The 20438-nt window shown below is 25.2% G+C and overlaps 3 protein-coding genes across 4 annotated transcripts in view; 2 read left to right on the top strand and 1 right to left on the bottom strand.

Annotated features, from left to right (window-relative positions):
* Positions 1-97: 97 nt before the first annotated feature.
* LOC127290032 (mesencephalic astrocyte-derived neurotrophic factor homolog) lies at positions 98-10390 on the top strand. Of its 2 annotated transcripts, none has more exons than XM_051318400.1 (5): positions 98-430; positions 6397-6481; positions 7345-7469; positions 8001-8142; positions 8554-10390. In XM_051318400.1, exons 1-5 carry the CDS (start codon positions 335-337, stop codon positions 8727-8729), a joined length of 624 nt encoding a protein of 207 aa, XP_051174357.1. In that variant the 5' UTR covers positions 98-334; the 3' UTR covers positions 8730-10390. The 2 variants fall into 2 exon arrangements, with proteins under 2 accessions (XP_051174357.1, XP_051174358.1); XM_051318401.1 differs by lacking the exon at positions 98-430 and adding an exon at positions 5841-6001.
* Positions 437-1876, bottom strand: LOC127290027 (lethal(2)neighbour of Tid protein). The gene has a single exon (XM_051318391.1). It carries the CDS (start codon positions 1804-1806, stop codon positions 496-498), a length of 1311 nt encoding a protein of 436 aa, XP_051174348.1. The 5' UTR covers positions 1807-1876; the 3' UTR covers positions 437-495.
* Positions 10391-19628: 9238 nt separating the features above from the next.
* Positions 19629-20438, top strand: part of LOC127290025 (uncharacterized) — a 124928-nt gene continuing 124118 nt past the window's right edge. The window contains exon 1 of the mRNA XM_051318389.1: positions 19629-19767. The gene's annotated coding sequence lies outside the window, so the exon portion shown is untranslated. The remainder of the gene's footprint in view (positions 19768-20438) is intronic.

The following is a 20438-nucleotide window of genomic DNA, read 5'->3' as shown; positions in this document are numbered from 1 at the left end:
TTTTATCAAAAGATAAAAATCTTCACAAAGTCTTTAACATTATTATTATTATTTTATTATTATTATTATTATTATAAATTGTATATTATCATAATTTCGGAATATTTACTATTTACATAAGAAAACAGTCTCAGCAAATTGTCTTTTTTTTTTTTTTTGATTAATTGACACAATTTTCGATATTTAAAAAAATTACACTATTTGAATTTTAGCGCTTTTTTTACATCTCAATTTCGCTGTTGGCACACCTGATCGAATCGATAGTTCAATCATTCGCAGTACAACAATAAATCCTGTGTGTGTGTGTAATTTATAAAATTATTATAAATTATAAATGAATAAATACAAAATTTGTGTCAATAAAATATTCCCCAAAGCAAAATTAAACTCAAATCAAAAATATTTTACAATCATCAAACAAGATAAACGGGTATGTAAAAAATACATTTTTTTTTTTTGTTTTTAAGGTTATATTTTTTTTCATTATACCGGTTTTCACGATTGTTTTATTGTTTTGTTGCCATTTTGAAATAATTGAAATAACATTAAAATATGACAAAAATTTAATGCAACACTACTAAATATTGTACTTGGATATGTATTCCAAGAAAATTCAATAATTCCAATAATTGTAAATTTTAAAATTGTCGATAAATTTGTACACCAAATTAAATATGGTAATGTATGATAATACCAAACATAAAATTGATAATGTAAAGAACGACTAAATACAATACCAATAAAATTAGCAGTAAATAATGGTAATATAAATAATTGTGCAATATTACCGGTATCAATTTTTTCTATTTTACGTAATTGTCCCTTTAATTGTTGATTAATTTCATTTAATTTTGCATACGATTTTAAATAACGTATCCAAATTGGCGTGAAAATTGCCAATGTTATTAAATGCATTAACAATAATGTTAAATGAAAATATTTATCAATAAAAAATTCTTCAGATAAAAAACGCCAATTAACCGTCCATTTAAATTGAAAAACACGACTAAAGTCAAATGCACCAATTAAATAGGCAATTGGATTTTCCACTAGAAACGGTAATGCCAATATTAATTGTATCACTGCACAAATAAATAAATGTAACACTGTTTTTAATAAACCCAAATTATAAAGATAAATTAATAATAATGCCGGTGAATATAATAAAATATTCATTTTTACCGATACAGCAAAACTATACAAAACACTTCCAATATACCATTTATTATCCAAAAATGCATTTAAACTTGCAAACAATAATATCACTGCAATTGAATCGTTAAATAATCGAAGTACAAAAATCGAATGTATTCGATATGATGTACAACAAATTAATATTAATGCATAGGGTGGTATTTTTTTTGTACGCGCATAAATACGAAATACTAATGACAATTGAATAATATAAAGTATTGCAAATAAATATTGTGCTAATTTAATATTTTCACCATTTGAGGTTATGTAATAAAATCCAGTGTAAATGTAGACAAAACCAGCGGGATAAACAAGTGGTCCAGTGTCGCCTTTTAATTTTGAATAATCATATGTTCCATTTAAAAAACCTTCAATTTCTTGCATATATGCACGCCAATCAATTTCTGTATAGGGAACACGTTCAATGATGATAATATTTAAAAATACCTCAATTAGAAGAAATATTAATGCTGGATAATATAATTGACGTGGATCCATTGCAAATGATTTGATTTCTTGCCATTTTGGTAATTTTTTTATTAATTCCAAGTATTTTTGTTGTTTTGTTGTTGTTGTTTTGAGGTTAATTCGATTTTCTCTTCGTGGCGCCATTTTGGAAATTTTTTATTTTTAGCAGCAGAAAAAAAAAAATTCCAAATTGTATGTGATATCCCCTCCCCCCCTTTCTATTGTACCCCCCGGTTCCTTGCACGAAAATTGTCGAATTTATCCGAAGTAATATTTCGACTTTAAGGTGCGTTTACATATTTTATTTTTTTTCAACAGGGTTGGGTAGTTTAGCTCCGGAAATACAGAAATTTTTTATAGTGCGCCATTTTTTTAAATAAAAAAAAAATTAGAATTAGAAAAACGATATTTGGAATTAGTGATGACGAAAAGCAAGGAATTAGAAAATAAAAATTTTGAATTAGAGAAAAAAAGATTTCGAATTCGTGGAATTAGAAAAAAAAATTTTTTAATTACAGAAAAACATATTTGGAATTAGTGGCATTAGAGAAGAAAAATTTAGAATTACTGACCAAAAATCAAGGAATTAGAAAATAAAAATAAAAAAAATAAATAAATAAAATTAGTGTAATTAGAAAAGAAAAAATTCGGAATTAGAAAAAAGATATTTGGAATTAGTGATGACGAAAAGCAAGGAATTAGAAAAGAAAAATTCTGAATTAGAGAAAAAAAGATTTGCAATTCGTGGAATTAGAGAAAAAAAAATATTTAATTAGAGAAAAACATATTTGGAATTAGTGGCATTAGAGAAGAAAAATTTAGAATTAGTGACCAAAAATCAAGGAATTAGAAAATAAAAATAAAAAAAATAAATAAATAAAATTAGTGTAATTAGAAAAGAAAAAAATTCGGAATTAGAAAAACGATATTTGGAATTAGTGACGAAAAGCGAGGAATTAAATAAATTTTTAATTAGAAAAGAAAAAAATATTTAAAATTAGTAGAATTAGAGGGAAAAAATGTTGAATTGGAGAAAAAAAAAATATTTGTAATTAGTGGAATTAGAGAAGCAAAATTTATAATTATTAACGAAAATCGAGAAATTAGAAAAGAGAAATTCAAAATTAAAAAAATAATTAAAATTAGTGGAATTAGAAAAGAAAAATTCGTAATTAGGGGAAAAATCGAGAATTTTAATAATAAAACTTTTTAAATTAAAGACAAAAAAAATTGGAATTAGTAGAATTAAATAAAAGTAAGTAGAATTAGTGCCAAAAATCGAGGAATTAGAAAAGAAATATTCGGAATTAGAGAAGAAAATTTTCATTTGGAGATAAAAAAAAGATTTGGAATTAGTGGAATTAGAGAAGAAAAATTTAGAATTAGTGACCAAAATCAAGGAATTAAAAAAGAAAAATTCGAAATTAGAGGGAAGGTAGAGAATTAAGAAAATAAAAATTTTGTAATTAAAGACAAAAAAATTGGAATTAGTGGAATTAAGAAAAAGGATTTGGAATTAGTCACGAAAATCTAGAAACTATAAAACAAAAATTCGGAATTAGGGAAGAAAAATTTGGAATTCAATACAATAGAATTGGAGAAAAAAAATTAGCAATTGGAAGAACAATATTTGGAATTAGTAATGAAATATCGTGGAATTAGAAAAACAAATTCGGAATTAAAGAAAAAATTATTTAAATTAGTGGAATTAGAGAAATAAATTTTGAAATTAGTAACAAAAATCGAGGAACTAGAAAAAAATTTTGAAATTAAAGACAATACAATTGGAATTAGAGAAGAAATATTCGAAATTAAGTAAAAAAAGAACAGTATTAGTGACGAATTGCGAGGAATTAGGGCAAAAAATTTGGAATTAGAGAAGAAAAATTCAGAATTAGAAAATTGATATTTGGAATTAGTGACAAAACACGAGGAATTAGAATAGTCAAATTTTGAATTAGAGAAAAAAAAATTTGTAATTAGTGGAATTAGAGAAGAAAAATTCGTAATTAGCGGAAAAATGTAGAATTTTAAAAATAAAACTTTTTGAAATTAAAGACAAAAAAATTGGAATTAGTTGAATTAAATAAAAGGAAGTAAAATTAGTGCCAAAAATCGAAGAATTAGAAAACAAATATTCGGAATTAGAAAAAAAAATTTGGAATTACAAATAAAAATCGAAGAATTAGAAAATAAAAATTTGTAATTCAAGACAAAAGAATTGGAATTAGTGAAATTGGAAAAAAAAAATCGGAATTTAAATAAAAAATATTCGAAACTAGGAACGAAAATCAAGGAATTAGAAAAGAAAAATGTTTAATTAGAGAAAAAAATATTTGGAATTAGTGAAATTAGAGAAAAAAAAGGTTTGAATCAGAGAAAAAAAAACATTTGGAATTGGTGGAATTAGAGAAGAAATATTTAGAATTGGTGACCAAATTCAACGAATTAGAAAAGAAAAAGTCAAAAAACGAAGAATTAAAGTTAGTGGAATTGGAAAAGAAAAATTTGGAATTAGAGAAAAAAATTTTGATTTAGAGAAAAAAAAGATTTGGATTTAGTGGAATTAGAGAAGAAAAATTTAGAATTAGTAACCAAAATCAAGGAATTAGAAAAGAAAAATTCTGAATTAGGGGAAAAATAGAGAATTTAGAAAATAAAGATTTTGTAATTAAAGACAAAAAAATTGGAATTAGTTGAATTAAAAAAAAGGATTTGGAATTAGTCCCGAAAATCAAGGAACTAGAAAACAAATATTCGAAATTAGGGAAGAAAAATTTGGAATTCAAGACAATAAAATTGGAATTAGTGAAATTGGAGAAGAAAAATTAGAAATTGGAAGAACAATATTTGGAATTAGTAATTAAATATTGAGGAATTAGGAAAAAAATTCGGAATTAAAGAAAAAAGTATTTAAATTAGTGGAATTAGTGATGTAAGTTTTGAAATTAGTAACAAAAATCGAGGAACTAGAAAAAAAAGTTTGGAATTAAAGACAATACAATTGGAATTAGAGAAGAAAAATTCGAAATTAAGGAAAAAAAGTTTAGTATTAGTGACGAATTGTGAGGAATTAGGGCAAAAAATTTGGAATTAGAGAAGAAAAATTCAGAATTAGAAAATTGATATTTGGAATTAGTGACAAAACACGAGGAATTAGAATAGAAAAATTTTGAATTGCAGAAAAAAATATTTGTAATTAGTGGAATTAGAGAAGTAAAATTTAGAATTAATAACAAAAATTGAGGAATTAAAAATGAAAAATTCCAAAATTATAAAGAAAAAAATTAATATTAGCGGAATTAGAAAAGAAATATTTGTAAATAGGGGCAAAATCGAGTATTTAGATAATAAAAATTTTGAAATTAAAAACAAAAACATCGATATTAGTGGAATTAGGGAAGCAAAATTTGGAATTAGTATATAAAAAAATCGAGAATTTAAAAAAAAAAAGAATGGTGAAATTAAAGACAAAAAAATTTGAATTAGCGAAAAAGGAATTGATATTATAGTGACTAAAATGGAGGAATTAGAAAAGAAATATTTGGAATTTAAAAAAAAAATGGTTTAAAATTAGTGAAATTATAAAAAAAAATTTATTGGAATTAATTTTGTTACAGTATGTTACGTCGTTTTTCGTAATAATTATATAAAAATTCTAATAATATTGAAATAATATATTAATGTTAATGTTGATGTTAATAATGTTATAAATATTATTAATATTATAAATGTTATTAATAATAATAATATAATAATAATAATAATAATAATAATAAAAAATAGTAATACTATTTACCCATCCCTGGGTTGTTTCGAGTTTTTAGGCGCTTGTATACCTCACCGATCCCGAGTATACTTCTGTCGTGTACCATTGGAGTAAAAGAGACAAAAGATATTTCCATCTCTTTTACTCCAATGGTACACGACGCAAGTATACTCGGGATCGGTGAGGTATACAAGCGCCTTTTACCTCTATTTAAAAAATACAGTTGCATTTTTTAAATTTCCCGCGTAATCGTTGATGAGTGGGAGACGAACCAATCAATGAATGAAATGTCATTGCACTGTGAGACGCGTTCAAATCATTGGAATTGACCAATGAAATATCGCCAGCTGGGATTCGTAGATTTTGACAGGCAACGTGTATAAAGTCATTGTAATTTAACTGAAACACCCCATTAAAAAAACAAGTACAATATATAATAAGTGAAAATAATTTTGATGTGGTGCAAATAAAGGAGGTGTCTTGTCGTTTATATGTGTGTGTGTGATAAATAAAAAAAAAAAAACAATATTAAATTTTTTTTTAAATTAAAATCAAACATTTAAACTAGAGGTTAGTGCACAATTTTTATATATTTATTAAAAATAAATATAGTTTAATCATAATTTAGTGTATATACAACGTATACAAAAAATTTTTTAGTATTTTATTTTTTTAAATAGAATTCATAAATAAAAATATGTTATATTTATTCTTGTAAAATGTATATTTATTTAGTATTTTAGATATTATTTTTTTTTTTTTTTTATTTTTGTAGAGTAAAATATGTTTTGGGATTTAATTTAAATGTAACCTCAAAAATTATGCGGGAGTTTTTATAATAATGTTTGAGTAGATATTTTTTTTAATATAAATAAAAGAAAATGAAATGAAAAAAATGAAAATTTCTATTTTTTTTTTTTGGAGAAATTTTTTTAATAATTTTTTTTCTGTTTTTCTTGAAATAGAGAAAAATGAAGTTTCTTTTAGTGGCGGTCGCAGCTTTTGCTGTTTTTGGAAAGATTTCTGCTTTAAAAGAAGGAGAATGCGAAGGTAAATTGAAATAAAATTTTCTATTAATTTTTCTATTATTATAATTATTATAGTTTTCATAATTTTTATAATTTTTTTATCTAAATATTATAATTTTCCTAATTTTTCCTAATTATCATTTTTATAAATTTTATACGTAATTATTAAAATTTTAATAATTTTTATAATTATTATTTTTATAATTTTAATAATTTTTATAATTATTATTTTTATAATTTTAATAATTTTTATAATTATTATTTTTATAATTTTAATAATTTTTATAATTATTATTTTTATAATTTTAATAATTTTTATAATTATTATTTTTATAATTTTAATAATTTTTATAATTATTATTTTTATAATTTTAATAATTTTTATAATTATTATTTTTATAATTTTAATAATTTTTATAATTATTATTTTTATAATTTTTGCTCGTAATTATTATAATTTTTTATAATTATAATTTTTATAAATTTTTTACCTAATTATTATTTTTATAATTTTTGCTCCTAATTATTATAATTTTTATAAATTTTTTACCTAATTATTATTTTTATACATTTTTTTTTTACCTAATTTATAATAATTTGTACAATTTTTATAATTATACCTAATAATTATTATTTTTATAATTAAAAATCCAAAACTTAATTTATATTTCAATTATTGTAAAATTTGTCTGTTTTTTTTCATATTATTTTTGTATTTTTGTAGAAAAATTTTTATCCAATTTTTCTATTGGTTCTTTTCAAGAGTTTCTCTTTTTTTAATAATTTTATTTATTTATTTTTTTTGTTTAATTGTTTTTCTTTTTTATTTTTTTTTTTTGTTTCTAAATTGAATTTTAAAATAAAATGTTTTTTGTTTTTTCGCAGTTTGTGTTGCAACTATAAACAAATTTGCCGCAACATTGAGTGACGAGGATAAAAAATTGCATACAACGATTGAGGAAAAATTCAAAAAATTCTGTAAAGGAACGAAATCCAAGGAAAATCGATTTGTAAGTTAAAAAACGTTAAAATTAATAAAATAAAATAAAATAAAAAAAAAAAAGAATAACAAAAATAATATTAAATGAAATAATAAAAAATACTAAGAATTAAATATTAAATAATCTAATTTATGTTAAAAATAATTATAAATATTTATATAATAATTACTAAATATTAAATAAATAATAATTAAAAATAGTAAAAAAAAAAATACAAATAGAATTAAGATAAAGTAAAAAAATAACAAAAATTTTTTGTTTTTATAAATAATAATAAATAAGTAAGAAATAAATAATAATTATTAACAGTAATAAATATTAAGTTTTAAAAATAAATAAAATTCAAATTAATAAAAATAACAATTTTTAAAAATATCCATTTTTTTAAATTTATAAATAATAAATAATAAATAATAATTAATAACGAGGTAATAAAAAAAAAGAATTAAATTAAAAAATTGTTTTTAATAAAATTAAATTAATATATAATACAAGAATTTGTCAATATTTGGAAAAATAAATTTCCTTTTTTTTTTTTAGTGCTATTATCTCGGAGGTTTGGAAGAATCGGCTACGGGAATTTTGGGCGAAATGAGTAAACCTCTTTCTTGGTCGATGCCAGCTGATAAAATTTGTGAGAAAATCAGAAAGAAAGACGCACAAATTTGTGATTTGCGATTTGGTAAGAAATTTAAAATTTATTAAATAATTTTCTTAATTTATAATATTTTTGTAATTAAGAAAATTTTGAATGTAAAATTATTTTTTTGTTTTAAGTAAAAGGAAAAAGAAAATTATTTTCAAAAATAATTTATTTTCTTATTTAAAAAAAAAAAGAATTGTAAATCAATAATAAATAATTTTTTTTTTATTTGTACCAAAAAATAAATTAAATAATTTAATTAATTAATTGGTAAATTGGTAAAGTTTTGCAAAAAAAAATTACAAGTGTTTTTATAAATTAAAATAATTTTGCACGTAAATAATTTTCTTTTTTCTGTTTGAAATGGAAATTTTGTTTTTTTTTCTTTTTTTTAGTTTAAATGTCGAAAATTATTTATTCTTCTTTTTCTCTTTTTTTCTTTTTTTTTAGAAAAACAAATCGACTTGAATACCGTGGATTTGAAAAAATTGAAAGTACGCGATTTGAAGAAAATTTTGAACGATTGGGACGAGTCATGCAATGGATGCATTGAAAAATCTGATTTTATTCATCGAATTGAAGAATTAAAACCAAAATATTCGAATCAACAAAAAACTGAACTTTGAGGAGAGTTTTAAACAATTTTTTAGGCTGAAAAAGAAAATACAAAACAAAATTTAAAAAAAAAAAAAAAAAAATACACGAAAAAATTCACTTGAAAAGTTTTGTCTGTCATCTCGCGAGATAAATGCACAAAATTTATATGAAAAAAATGAATTTGTGTGCAAAAAAAATTTTTTTTTATGAAGTTTTAAATAATTCATTTTATTAATTTTCTCGAGATTAATGAAATAATTAATAATTTTAATTAACAAATTATTAATTATTAATTTACTCAACAAATTTTTAATTACAAATAAAATTAATAAATTGTTAATTAATAAATTATTAATAATTTACTTAATAAATTGTTAATTATTATTTTTATTTAATAAATTATTAATTACTATGTCAATTAATAATTATTATTAGTTACTAATTAAATTTAATATTTCATTAATTTATTATTAATAATTGATAATTATTTAGTTAAAAATTAATTATTAATAATTTTAGATGATTAATTAAATTATAATCATTGATTAATTTTTTTTTTTAATGATTAATAGAATTAGTTATAATTAATTAAATTTATTAGTAATTTATTAGTAAATTTATTAGTAACAAAAAAATTTAATAATTTATTAGTTAAAAAAAATTAATTAACAATAGAATTTCGAGAATTAATAACTAATAATTTTCTGTAATTATTAATTGAAAATTTTTTCTCAATGTACATAAAATTTTCAATTTTTGACTGAGTATTTTGTTTTTTCCTTTATTTGTTAATTTACAATTTACAATTAATTTATATTTATATACATATTTTTGTTTCCCAGTATCAAATTTCATTGGAAAAATTTCATTATACGTAAATTTCAAAATCTCCAAAGAAGGGGAAAATTTTTGTTTTTTGCTTTCGAAAAATAGAAATTTTTCTTTTATTTAAATTTAAATGAAAAAAAATAATTTGTTTTTTTCCATTTAAATTTAATGTAAAAAAAAAAATTAATTTCGTTTTAATTAAAAGTAAAAAAAAAATTTTCCCCTTTCAAAATAAGAGAAATCTATTTAAATTTAAAAAAAAAGAAAATATTCTTTCGTAGCATATTTTTACATTTTTAAATTTTCTTTTTAGAATTATAAATAGTAAAGACAAAAAAAAAAATTAAGAGATGCTCATATCATTTTTTTTCTCTGCAATTTTTCAATGAAATATTTTTTTAAAAAAACAGTTTTTCGAATTTTTTTTTTTGGTATAATTATTTTGAAATAAAAAAAAAAAAATTATGTATAGTTAGAAAAAAAAAATGTGTGATACTCCATTTTATTGTGATGGAATTTATTTTCTTTTTTAACTCAAAAATAGAAAAAGAAAAAAAAAAAAATTCACAAAAAATGGAGTAAAATTGTAATATACGAGTGTACTTATGCCAAAATCTAGATTGTTACAAAATAATTGCATATATAATAGGTAAAAATAAAATAAATAATAATAATGATAATTTTAAGATCAATCACTGTGAGACACTCTCCTGTTATCATCGACGAATTTTATTGTTATACATACACATATATATATGAAATCGCCTCGTGAAAAAAGAAAAAAAAACAACAGGATTCAATAATTTTATCGAAACTGTTTTTAAAAATAAAATAAAAATTGATTCTTCTTTTCGTAATACAAGTGTTTTTTTTTTTATTCAAAAAAATCAATCTTTGTTTCATTAATTAATAATAATTAATATAATTATTATTAATTTAATTATTGTACCTATACTTATATTATTATTATTATTATTATTTTTTTTTTTTGCGCAAGGGCAAGCGTGGAAATTATTATTATTATTATTATTATTATTATTATTATTATTATTATTATTATTCCACTCCTAGGGGTTGGTGGACCGTGTCGAGGTGGAGTGGCTTAGGGTCTGGGAGTGAGGGGGTCCGTTACCTGCGTACTCTGAAGCGTTTTTTCTCGCTTTCCTTCGAGGGTGGGGCCTTTGTGAGGGTATCCCGCTTAATTCGGGCTCTTCCTAGAATGAGGGTGGTACTCGTCTTTGTAGGAGGGTGGGACGTCCTCTGACCCGGAGCGTTGGGCTCATTAATAAATGAGTCTTCCGACCTGGATCGGAGACGTATATTCGACGATGAGTTTCGCGGGTCCGCGAGGCTCCCGCACTCCCAGCCTGACCAAGATACAACCCAAAATACATACATGAACATCTACACTGTAACACACTCCTACACACGCATAGAAGTCCCACACAAATACACTTTCACACACTCATAAACCACCGCGCACCCTGCCACGCGGGGCAGTACATTGCGGGGTTTTTTCACAACACTTTCATTTACATATCACATACTTATATGCAAGCCTGGTCTAGGACCTAAGGGAAGGAACCCCGAAAATAAATACAATATGGATAGAAAAGAAACCTTAAGTAAAAATGCTACGCTGCAAGGGAGTTCGGATCCCCTAGCAGAAGTGAATCGGCGCGAGCAAGCAGGCTCCGGTTCGCCATTAAAAAGCTACTGCAGTGCCTTAACAGTGGACCACTTGGCTGCGAAGGCATATAAAGCTACAAGCGAGAAGATGATTGTGGATACTAAAAGACTGGAGGAATCAAACTCTGTGATAGCTGAAGCTTTGACAAAAATGATAGAAATTTTATCTTCGATGGACAATGCCATCCAAAAACAAAAAAATGTCAATATGGACATAAAAAATGGAATACCAGCCCTAAAAACATACTTGGGAGTTATTAAGACAGAACATGAAATTGTCCGTCCAAACGCCTATAGAAAAGAAGAAGTATCACTCAACAAAGGTGAAGAAACCCCCCAAAATAGGAAGCATAAAAGATCAGCTAACAGCCCTTTAGAAAACTCAGTGTCAAATTACTCTGGGAAGAAAGCGAAGGATGGCATAGCGAGCCCGAGATGGAGCAAAGTACCAGAGAAAAAAAAGAAAAAAGATCCTGATCGTCTGACAAGAGAAAGGGATAACACTCCTGAGGGAAATCAAACTATAAAGAAGCCTATGAGGAATAGAACGCAAGCAATGATTATAAAACCCTCGGAAGGTAAATCATACGCTGAAATCCTAACCCAAATTCGACAAAAAGTCAAACCAGAAGAAACGAATACGGAGATTAAAACTATTCGACAAACAAAGACGGGAAGCATGCTCCTGGAATTAGCCAAGGACACATGTATAAATGAAGAATTCACAAAGGCCCTTACAAACGCTGTAGGAGATATAGGAATAGTACAAACCAGAGTACCAAGGACAACTCTAGAGATAAGAGACTTGGATTCTCTAACAACGGAGGAAGAAGTCATTGACGCGTTAAAGAAACAAGTAAAGGAAGAAACTGGGGATGCGAGGGTTAGATTAACTAAACCAAACAGAAGAGAACTCGTTTTAGCAATAGTGGAGGTGAATGAACGGGCAGCAAACGAAATATTGGAAACTGCACGAATCAAAGTTGGATGGGTTTACTGCCGCATTAGGAAACGAGCTGTTGTAAAGCGTTGTTTCAAGTGCTTGGGATATGGTCATTTCGCAAGCGAATGCAAAGGCACAGATAGGAAAGATATTTGCTATAAATGTGGACAAAAGGATCATAAAGCAGTGGAATGCAATGAAGAAATAAAGTGCTTTCTTTGTGCAGAAAAAGACGAAAAGGAACTCAAACATATTGCAGGTTCTGGAAACTGTAAAGTTTTTGTACAAGAACTCGAAAAAGCAAGACGAGACCAAAAATGCTTAACATAATGCAAGCAAATAATCACAGAAGTAAAACTGCAAGAGAGATTCTAGGGCAACTAAGCTTAGAAAAAAAGATAGATTTAATAATCCTAAGCGAACAATACCAAAATGAAAAATCTCCAAACTGGTTCTCAGATAATTTAGGTACTTCAGCAATATGGATAACAAATCCTGCTTCCTTCAGAATTATAAACCATGGAATTGGAAACGGCTTCGTCTGGGTAAGAAGTGACACGCTTACAATCATTAGCTGTTATTTTACCCCAAATGAGCCGATAGCTAATTTTGAAAACAAACTAACAGATCTTGAAGATGCTATAAGAAAGATGAGGGGAAATATAATTATAGCCGGAGACTTTAATGCCAAGGCCCTGGAGTGGGGAATGACTTATAGGGATGCAAGAGGAAAACGTATCATCGAGATGACAGCAAGATTAGACTTAGTGGTTCTTAATAAAGGAAAAACACCAACCTTCAGACGAGCGGGAAACAGACAAACAATACCAGATATATCCTTTTCAACTGGGAATATGGCAAAGCAGGTTAAGGGATGGACAGTGATTGAGGACTTCACAGCAAGTGACCATCAATACATAACCTTCCAAATCTGTAACCGAAGAGAAGGAATGGATGACAAACCGCGGAAAACGTCTAAATGGAATATCGAAAAGATAAACTCCGAATGTCTTGTGTCAGTCATCACTCTGGGTGCATACGCGATAGACATGGAAATTGCGCGCAACTGCAAGGCAGAAACTTTAGTAAACTCTAGCATAAAGTTATTAAAGTCAGCCTGTAACTTGGCTATACCAAGAAAGAGGCCAAGGAATAATAAGAAGGAAATGTATTGGTGGAGTCAAGAAATCGCAGACCTTAGAAAGAAATGTCTCCGGTTACGAAGGAAGGCACAACGAATCAAGAAGAAGAACCTTGAGGAATTTCTCTGCAGAACAGTGGAATATAAAGTTGCTAAAAAGCAACTAGGAAAAGCTATAAAGAGTAGCAAACTAAAATGCTGGAAAACTCTTATAAAGGAAGTGGATGCAAATCCTTGGGGCTTAGGATATAAAGTGGTGACGAATAAACTAAGAAGACATGGAGGTCAAGAAGTAAAATGCTCTCAGGAAATGACACATATTGTAGATACCCTCTTTCCGGCGCACCAGGTACATGACTACCCGAGAGGAGATATAATGGAAGAAATAGAATTATTCAGTGAAAAAGAATTAGCGGATGCAATCAAAACAATGGAACCAAGGAAATCACCTGGCCCTGACGGTATACCAATAGAGGTTTTGAAAATAGTAGCAAAAGCACAACCAAAGTTTTTATTAAATATGTACAACAAGTGTCTTATGGAAGGTATTTTCCCAAAACGGTGGAAGATTCAGCGTTTAGTTCTAATAAGTAAAGGAAAGGGAGATCCAACTGACCCATCAGCATACAGACCACTATGCATGCTGGATACGTCAGGGAAATTGTTGGAAAAACTAATAAAACCACGACTACAAAACGCAATTAAAGCAGCTGGTGACCTTTCAAAAAATCAGTTTGGTTTCAGAAAAGGAATCTCAACAATCGACGCTGTTCAGAAAGTTATACAATTGGCAAATTCTACACGCCAAGGAAACCACTACTCACGACCAACAGCCCTACTCGTCACATTGGACGTTAAAAATGCATTTAACTCTGCAAATTGGAATGATATGATAAAGGCCTTGGAACAAGATTTCCATATTCCCCAATATCTTATGCGCATGATTCAGGATTACCTAAAAGATAGGATCCTAGTCTACGACACTACCGAAGGTCCGCAAAGGAAAAAACTAACGGCTGGCGCTGCTCAAGGATCGGTCTTGGGACCGGAACTATGGAATGCATCCTACGACAGCATCCTACGTCTTGAATTACCAGAGAATACAACGATAATCGGATACGCTGATGATGTGGTAGTGCTAATTTTAGACAAAAACATAGAAAACGCACAACTAACTTTAAACTTAGTAATGAAGCGTATAAGTATATGGATGGAGAAGCACTCTTTAAGTCTTGCACTACAAAAATCGGAGGTGACAATCATCACAACGAGAAGAATCGACACACTTATCCCGATCAAAATCGGAAATGAGACCATACAAGCAAAAAGTGCAATAAAATACCTGGGAATTAAGATCGATACAAAGCTTTCCTTTGCAGAACAAATAAGAAGCGCAGCAGATAAAGCCGCGGCAGTTACGACAAATTTGTGCAGACTAATGCCAAATGTAAATGGGCCGAAATCAAGTAAGAGGAGAACTCTACTCTCTGTAGCTCAATCTATTATGCTGTACGGAGCTGAAATTACTTCAGATGCCCTAAAGACGGAGATATCGAAAAAACCCATAGCTGACGTACAAATAAATGGTGCTCTAAGAATAGCTTGCTGTTACAGAACGGTATCATCGGATGCTGCATTAGTTATAGCAGGAGTTATCCCGATTGATCTATTAATGAAAGAACGCAGGCAGCTATATACAAGAAAAATGGAGATACATAAAGAAGAACTAAAAAAGGAAGTTCGAAATTCAACTTTAGATTCCTGGCAAGAAAGATGGGATAATAGCAAAAAAGGCAGATGGACTGCAAAACTTATCAAACGATTGGACTCTTGGCATAATAGAAAACACGGCGAAGTAAATTATTATCTAACGCAATTTTTGACAGGACACGGATATTTCCGACACTATCTGCATAAAATGGCAAAAATCGAAATCGGAGACTGCATATACTGCCTAAACACGACTGATAATGTAAGACACACGTTTTTCGAGTGCAATAGATGGGCGGAAATCAGAAGGAAATTAGAACTTCAACTAGGAGAACTTCTCTCAGTTGAAACAATTATAGATTTAATGCTTAAGACAGAAAATAATTGGAACAGTGTCGACACATACGTCCATGAAATTCTAACAACGAAAAAACTCGAAGATCAAGATATGTAAAATATATATATATATGTTGTTTTGTTTTATTTATTTAATTTTATATACTGACGAATAAAATAAAAAAGATTATAAACCCAGGCTGGTAGAAAAGAAAAAAGAAGAAGCCGAAGCTCGGCTAAACACCGCCATTTTGCCAAACTCCTGATGAAATGCGAAAGCGATACCGGGAGTTTTTGGTAGGCGAGGAAATAGGGGGTTTTCAGAGAAAAAGCTAAGGACTTTCTCTGTGGTTTTTAGTGGGTATTAGTTGCCTGGAAAGAACCATGGTTATCTTGAGTCCTACACAGCGTGCGTAAAAGCATTTTTTCCGCTTCCTCCTAATAAAAAAAAAAAAAAAAAAAAAAAAAAAAAAAAAAAAAAAAAAAAAAAAAAAAAAAAAAAAAAAAAAAAAAAAAAAAAAAAAAAAATTATTATTATTATTATTAATAATATAATTATTAGTAATAATTAATCATAATTTATTAATTTTATTTTATATTCCATATATTTTTTGGCATTTTTATTTAAAAAAAAACATTTTAAATATAAATAATTTTTTTGGACAAATTTTCAAATTAAAATTTTACAAATTTTCTTTTTTTTACGAATTTTAACGTAACAAAATTTTTTTAGTTACCGAATTTTTGTTTGTGGAAAATTTTTTAATTTACTGTAATTTTATAGATGAAATTTTATTTAAAAGAATTTTGAATTTAATTTTCTAATTTCTATAATAAAAGACTAAAATTTCTAATCAACGATTTTTATAGCAACTGATTTTTTTTTAAATTTATTCTTTTTTTTTTTATTAAAAAAAAATATTTTTTTTAAAATTAAAAAAAAATATTTTTTTTAAAATTAAAAAAAAATATTTTTTTAAAATTAAAAATTATTATCACGGAAACTAAAATATTTACCTAAAACAGCGAAAAGTTTTTCTAAAATAGCGAAATATTTAATTAAAGCAAGTATAAAACCTTTTGCTACTATAGTGAAACGTTTCGTTGTTTCAGGTAAATCTTTTTTTTCCATGTATTAAAATTATTTTATAATTATATTATTATTTTATACCAATTTATTTATTTATTATTTATTATTAATATTATTATTATTATTATTATTATTATTTATTTATTATTTATTTATTTATATATTTTTTTATACAAAATATATAAATTATTAATTAATTATTAATTATATATTTTATATAATATTTTTTGTATAATAAAATAAAAAAATCGGTTTTCTATTTTCAAACGTGAATTATTTTCATGTTGGTAGTAGTGATATGTTTAGTTTATATTTTTTTTATACAAAATATATAAATTATTAATTAATTATTAATTATATATTTTATATAATATTTTTTGTATAATCCTTTCTTAAAAAAAAGAGTGATGAACTGAACTCGAAAAATATCGAAATAAGGACTCGAAAAATATCGAAATAAGGAATGAGCATTGAGAATGTGAAATCATTATAGAAAGGCGACACGTATATCAAGATTAGAAATGTATGTAGGTGGTGCTGCAGTCGCTTCTTTCATTATTGAAAAATGAGCGCTATTATTTAAATTTATTAGGTTATTTATTTCTGAACACGTAAAAATTATTTAGATTATTTTATAGTTTCAAATTAACATATTGAAATGAAAAATTACTCATTTCAATATAAGTTAATATATTGCGTTTTTGTTTACTTTTTATTAAAAAGAAAATGTCAAAATTATTACTACTCTTCCTATTATTATTCACAAATGAGTTACAAAATAACTCTAATATAATTTAAATTTTTAATTTTTCAAAATAGTAATTTCATTAATTAAATTTTTAAAAATATAAATAAATTTAAATATAATTTTTCTGTTAATTTTGCGTGCAAAGAATTATGAATATTAATCATTAAGTTTGATTTAACAATTGAATAAGTAACTTAAAAATTTTTTAAATGAATTATTTGTAAAAAACAATGAAACCCAGTTCATTTTTCCATTAAAAAAAGAAAAAATTGATTGCACACAAATCGATTGAATCAATATTTTTTGAAAATAAATAATTTTAGAAAAAAAGAATAACTTATTCAGATAAAGCCACTTGATTGGTCGAAATAATTAGCGCACGATAATTTTAAAATATGTAATTTAACTTCATAACACTTAAATATTATAATATATTATTTTCATTTGCCATGAATAAATAATTTATAAAAAAGAAAAATAACCATAATTATAACTACAGGTAGTGAAAAATATTGTTTTTAAAGAAATTTTTTTTGAATTTATGATTTACAGAATGTAATTTTTTAAATTAACCATTTCTGTGACTACTTTATGAGACTGAAAAATTTCTTTTCTCTATATTTGAAGGGTAGAATGACAAAAGGGGTCAAGCGCCAATTTATCGAAAATGAGGTTTTTGCATAAAAAAATCAAGAAAATTCATTTACACATTTCTGTAGAAGGATTTCCTTTTTTATTGCGTATTTAAATCAGTTTTTCATAAAAATTAAATTAATAAAATAGCCTCAAATTTACTTTATTGCAACCTGATTGAAAAACAAAAGAAAGTGGTGAGTCAATAATATTATCAAAATAAAAAAAAATATTATTTTTTTAGGTTTTATTTTAATATTTTATTTTAATTTTATTTTAATAATATTTTAATTAATAAAATTAATAATAATAATAATGTATTTTCAATTTTAAACAATTTTAAAATCATTTTGTTATTAATTTTTAAATATTTTTATGGTTATACTAAGTGAACAATTGAATTTAAAGATGAAAGTATTGCTCAATTCCAAAGCAAGCAATTAATTCTTAATTTTCTTGAAAACAAACAATTTTTTAAAGGAATTTTTTTTTCTATTCTTTTCGTCGATTCCATAGAAAGAAACTAATTTTCCAGTTTTTCTTTAAACTGTATATTTTTTTTATAATTAATGTTTAAAGAAAATGTGCGCAGTTGATATAACCTCAAGGAACCACAGTTTTTTTTAATTTTATCGTTAATATGTAGGTTTATTTCAACAAATTGTTGTTTATTTATTAAAACATACTAATATATCGAAACGGTTTTCTCAGTTTTTTTTTAAATGACCTGCAAAATTTTTAAAAATGTTTTTTTTACTTCCTGTAAAAACAGTGAATTGGCGCTTGACCCCTTTTGTCATTCTACCCTTCATTTACATTATACTTTACAATTTATCAGAAATTTAAATTATTTATCCAAAAAGTTTATAAAATAGAACCCTTAAATAAAATCCATTAATAAAGTATTTAATCAACAGACTATAAACAATTATAAGTAAATTAGTACGAAGTAGCATAAAGATGAGTATAATTTAAAATAAATAAAAAAAGCAGAAAATGATTAGTGCAAGAGAGATTATAGCGTAAATCAATCTCTCTAATTTCACATTCATAATTTTTTTTACATTTTGAATCGATATGAAATAAAAAACACAAGATGAAATTAAATCCTTTTTTAAAATGAAATGAATAAAATGGAAATTGAAAAAGGAACAGAAGCAACGAAGACGGCCGCTTGCGGCCGTCGGCGGCGCTAGTAAATAAAAAAAAATCGGTTTTCTATTTTCAAACGGGAATTATTTTCATGTTGGTAGTAATGATACGTTTAGTATTTTGTTATATTGGGTTGGCAACATTGCTATCATTGCAAATGGCGTGTCGCCAGCAAAGTAGAAGAAACATTTTTCGTTCGAGAAAATTTTAATCGTGCCCAAAATATTGTTAGCATAACAAAGTTAATTATATATTTTACATTATTTTTAGTTCAATTTTTCTCTAAAGTATCCATAAAAATTAATTGTCAGGAAAATATTGCAATAAAATTTTTACGACTGACGCCGAAAACAATAACCATCGTGATGTTGAAAAAAAAAAAATAAAGGTAAATTTCAAATTTTCTATTCATTTCAAATTCTAAATAATGTTTTATTATTTATTTTATATAAAAAATATTTACAAAATCGAAATATGGGAAAAAAAATTTGCATTTTCAAAGCGAGAAATTTTTCACGTTGGTAGAAGTTGGTTTAGTTGTTTATTAATCTTGGGTTGGCATTACTGCTCATATTGCAAATGGCGTGTCGCCAGCAAGTAGAAGAAACATTTATCGTTGGAAAAATTTTAATCTTTTAGTAACATCTATTTAGTAACATCGTAACGTTAATTATCGACAAATTTTGTGTGTTAATTTATTTCGATTTTGTGTTAATTATCAATAAATCAAAGAGGCAATAAGAAAATTTAGATTAAAATTCCCACGACGCGAAAACAACATAGCAATATATTAAAAGGTAAAATTTTTTTTTTATTTTAAATAATATATAAAACTTTTATTTTATTAATAAATATGTGGTAAATAATCCAAAAAAAAAGAATATCTTGTTTTGTCAATATTTTTTTTCACGTTGGTAAAAGTTGGTCTAGATTTTTTTTTTTTATTATCTTGGGTTGGCACTTCTGCTCATATTGCAAATGGCGTCGCCGCAGAAAGTAGAAGAAACATTTTTCGTTCGAGAAATAATCTTTCAGTATTTTTATAGCATCGTAACGTTAATTACAAATAGTTTTGTGCTAATTTAATTCGGTTTTGTGTTAATTATCCATAAATCAAATAAATTAATTGGCGCAGGCATTAGGAAAACTAGAAAGATTTAGATAAAATTTTCACGACACGAAAATAACCTAAGTTTTTGCATCGCAATGTTAAAAAAAAAATCGGGTAAAAATATAAGAAAATATATATTAAATATTAAAATATATTATAACAAAATAAATATATTTAAAATATAATTATTATTAATAATAAATATAAAAAATTTGGCGAAAAAATTAATATATTATTACTATAATAATAAAAATAAAATAAATATTTTTTTTACTTTAATAATATAAAATTTAATGAAAAAAAAAAAAATTGTGACTCGAAGGTTCGTCGTCTTTTTTTTTTTGTCCTTTTCTAACT

This window comes from Leptopilina boulardi, unplaced genomic scaffold (genome assembly GCF_019393585.1).
Source record: "Leptopilina boulardi isolate dan_hultmark-lab unplaced genomic scaffold, ZJU_Lbou_2.1 LbouV2_55, whole genome shotgun sequence".
NCBI classification, from domain to species: Eukaryota; Metazoa; Arthropoda; class Insecta; order Hymenoptera; family Figitidae; genus Leptopilina; species Leptopilina boulardi.
The sequence above is the reverse complement of the archived record's forward strand: the minus strand, read 5'-3'. Positions and strand labels throughout refer to the sequence as shown.

What these genes read in the sequence shown, in the direction of transcription:
- LOC127290032 (XM_051318400.1), top strand. Translation starts at nt 335, where the DNA reads ATGAATAAATACAAAATTTGTGTCAATAAAATATTCCCCAAAGCAAAA. An exon ending in TCATCAAACAAGATAAACGG is followed by an intron (nt 431 to 6,396) that starts GTATGTAAAAAA and finishes TTCTTGAAATAG; the next exon opens with AGAAAAATGAAGTTTCTTTT. An exon ending in AATTTGTGATTTGCGATTTG is followed by an intron (nt 8,143 to 8,553) that starts GTAAGAAATTTA and finishes CTTTTTTTTTAG; the next exon opens with AAAAACAAATCGACTTGAAT.
- LOC127290027 (XM_051318391.1), bottom strand. Translation starts at nt 1,806, where the DNA reads ATGGCGCCACGAAGAGAAAATCGAATTAACCTCAAAACAACAACAACA.